General features: G+C 54.3%; 1 protein-coding gene across 1 annotated transcript; it reads left to right on the top strand.

The window, feature by feature from the left end:
• Nucleotides 1-446: 446 nt before the first annotated feature.
• On the top strand, nt 447-1,890 carry LOC123764846 (mucin-7-like). Its single transcript, XM_069302754.1, has 2 exons — nt 447-719; nt 1,108-1,890. The coding sequence occupies exons 1-2, from the start codon at nt 447-449 to the stop codon at nt 1,888-1,890; spliced, it is 1,056 nt and encodes a 351-aa protein (XP_069158855.1).
• Nucleotides 1,891-2,308: the final 418 nt, after the last annotated feature.

Genomic DNA, 2,308 nt, shown 5'->3' with positions numbered 1-2,308 from the left:
TAGTAAGAAAATATTACTTAAGTAATAAAAATATTAAGTTTAAGTAATAAAAATATTCTGCAATAATTTTTATTAAATGACTTCAATTAGTTGTGGTGTGTGGCCCTCATGACAACACAAATGTGGCCCACATGGCCCTCGGGGGACCCTCAGTTGTGGTGTGTGGCCCTCATGACAACACAAATGTGGCCCACATGGCCCTCGGGGGACCCTCAGTTGTGGTGTGTGGCCCTCATGACAACACAAATGTGGCCCACATGGCCCTCGGGGGACCCTCAGTTGTGGTGTGTGGCCCTCATGACAACACAAATGTGGCCCACATGGCCCTCGGGGGACCCTCAGTTGTGGTGTGTGGCCCTCATGACAACACAAATGTGGCCCACATGGCCCTCGGGGGACCCTCAGTTGTGGTGTGTGGCCCTCATGACAACACAAATGTGGCCCACATGGCCCTCGGGGGACCCTCAGTTGTGGTGTGTGGCCCTCATGACAACACAAATGTGGCCCACATGGCCCTCGGGGGCCCCTCAGTTGTGGTGTGTGGCCCTCATGACAACACAAATGTGGCCCACATGGCCCTCGGGGGACCCCCAGTTGTGGTGTGTGGCCCTCATGACAACACAAATGTGGCCCACATGGCCCTCGGGGGCCCCTCAGTTGTGGTGTGTGGCCCTCATGACAACACAAATGTGGCCCACATGGCCCTCGGGGGACCCTCAGTTGTGGTGTGTGGCCCTCATGACAACACAAATGTGGCCCACATGGCCCTCGGGGGACCCCCAGTTGTGGTGTGTGGCCCTCATGACAACACAAATGTGGCCCACATGGCCCTCGGGGGACCCTCAGTTGTGGTGTGTGGCCCTCATGACAACACAAATGTGGCCCACATGGCCCTCGGGGGACCCTCAGTTTGACATGCCTGTCTTAGAATCAATACCTTCGTTGTGGTGTTGATTTTACCATGATTTTGACGGGTAATGGTTAGTTAAGATGCATATATGTCTCTTTGAATGTGTTATATCTTCTCAAAATAGTACCGTTTGAAGTCCGTCCACGAGAGGAGTTTCGAAACCAATTCTATTTTTGAATGAAACTCTCTAAGCCCAGAGGTCTCCTCCCTCTTCCACTGTAGATGGAGAAACTCTCCGAGCCCAGAGGTCTCCTCCCTCTTCCACTGTACATGGAGAAACTCTCCTAGGCCAGAGGTCTCCACCCTCTTCCACTGTAGATGGAGAAACTCTCCGAGCCCAGAGGTCTCCACCCTCTTCCACTGTACATGGAGAAACTCTCCGAGCCCAGAGGTCTCCTCCCTCTTCCACTGTAGATGGAGAAACTCTCCTAGGCCAGAGGTCTCCACCCTCTTCCACTGTAGATGGAGAAACTCTCCAAGCCCAGAGGTCTCCGCCCTCTTCCACTGTAGATGGAGAAACTCTCCGAGCCCAGAGGTCTCCGCCCTCTTCCACTGTAGATGGAGAAACTCTCCTAGGCCAGAGGTCTCCGCCCTCTTCCACTGTAGATGGAGAAACTCTCCAAGCCCAGAGGTCTCCTCCCTCTTCCACTGTAGATGGAGAAACTCTCCAAGCCCAGAGGTCTCCTCCCTCTTCCACTGTAGATGGAGAAACTCTCCAAGCCCAGAGGTCTCCTCCCTCTTCCACTGTAGATGGAGAAACTCTCCGAGCCCAGAGGTCTCCTCCCTCTTCCACTGTAGATGGAGAAACTCTCCGAGCCCAGAGGTCTCCTCCCTCTTCCACTGTAGATGGAGAAACTCTCCTAGGCCAGAGGTCTCCACCCTCTTCCACTGTAGATGGAGAAACTCTCCTAGGCCAGAGGTCTCCACCCTCTTCCACTGTAGATGGAGAAACTCTCCAAGCCGGTACACAATTTACATGAAGCCTCGACTCTTTCTTATGGGAGGGGCGCAGTTTGCTCTTAAGTGAAGAATTATACCAATGTTGTGTGTCTTTATGGCCGTCTGGCGGCCAGGTCCTGAAGCCCACCTTGTGGTTGTGGACGCCCCGGGTGGTGGTTGTGGACGCCACTGGTTGTGGACGCCCCTGGTTGTGGTTGTGGACGCCCCTGGTTGTGGTTGTGAACGCCACTGGTTGTGGTTGTGGACGTCACTGGTTGTGGTTGTGGACGCCACTGGTTGTGGTTGTGGACGCCACTGGTTGTGGTTGTGGACGTCACTGGTTGTGGTTGTGGACGCCACTGGTTGTGGTTGTGGACGCCACTGGTTGTGGTTGTGGACGCCCCTGGTTGTGGTTGTGGACGCCACTGGTTGTGGTTGTGGACGCCACTGGTTGTGGTT

This window comes from Procambarus clarkii, chromosome 48 (genome assembly GCF_040958095.1).
Source record: "Procambarus clarkii isolate CNS0578487 chromosome 48, FALCON_Pclarkii_2.0, whole genome shotgun sequence".
Taxonomy (NCBI): domain Eukaryota; kingdom Metazoa; phylum Arthropoda; class Malacostraca; order Decapoda; family Cambaridae; genus Procambarus; species Procambarus clarkii.
This window is presented reverse-complemented; position numbering and strand designations above follow the sequence as displayed.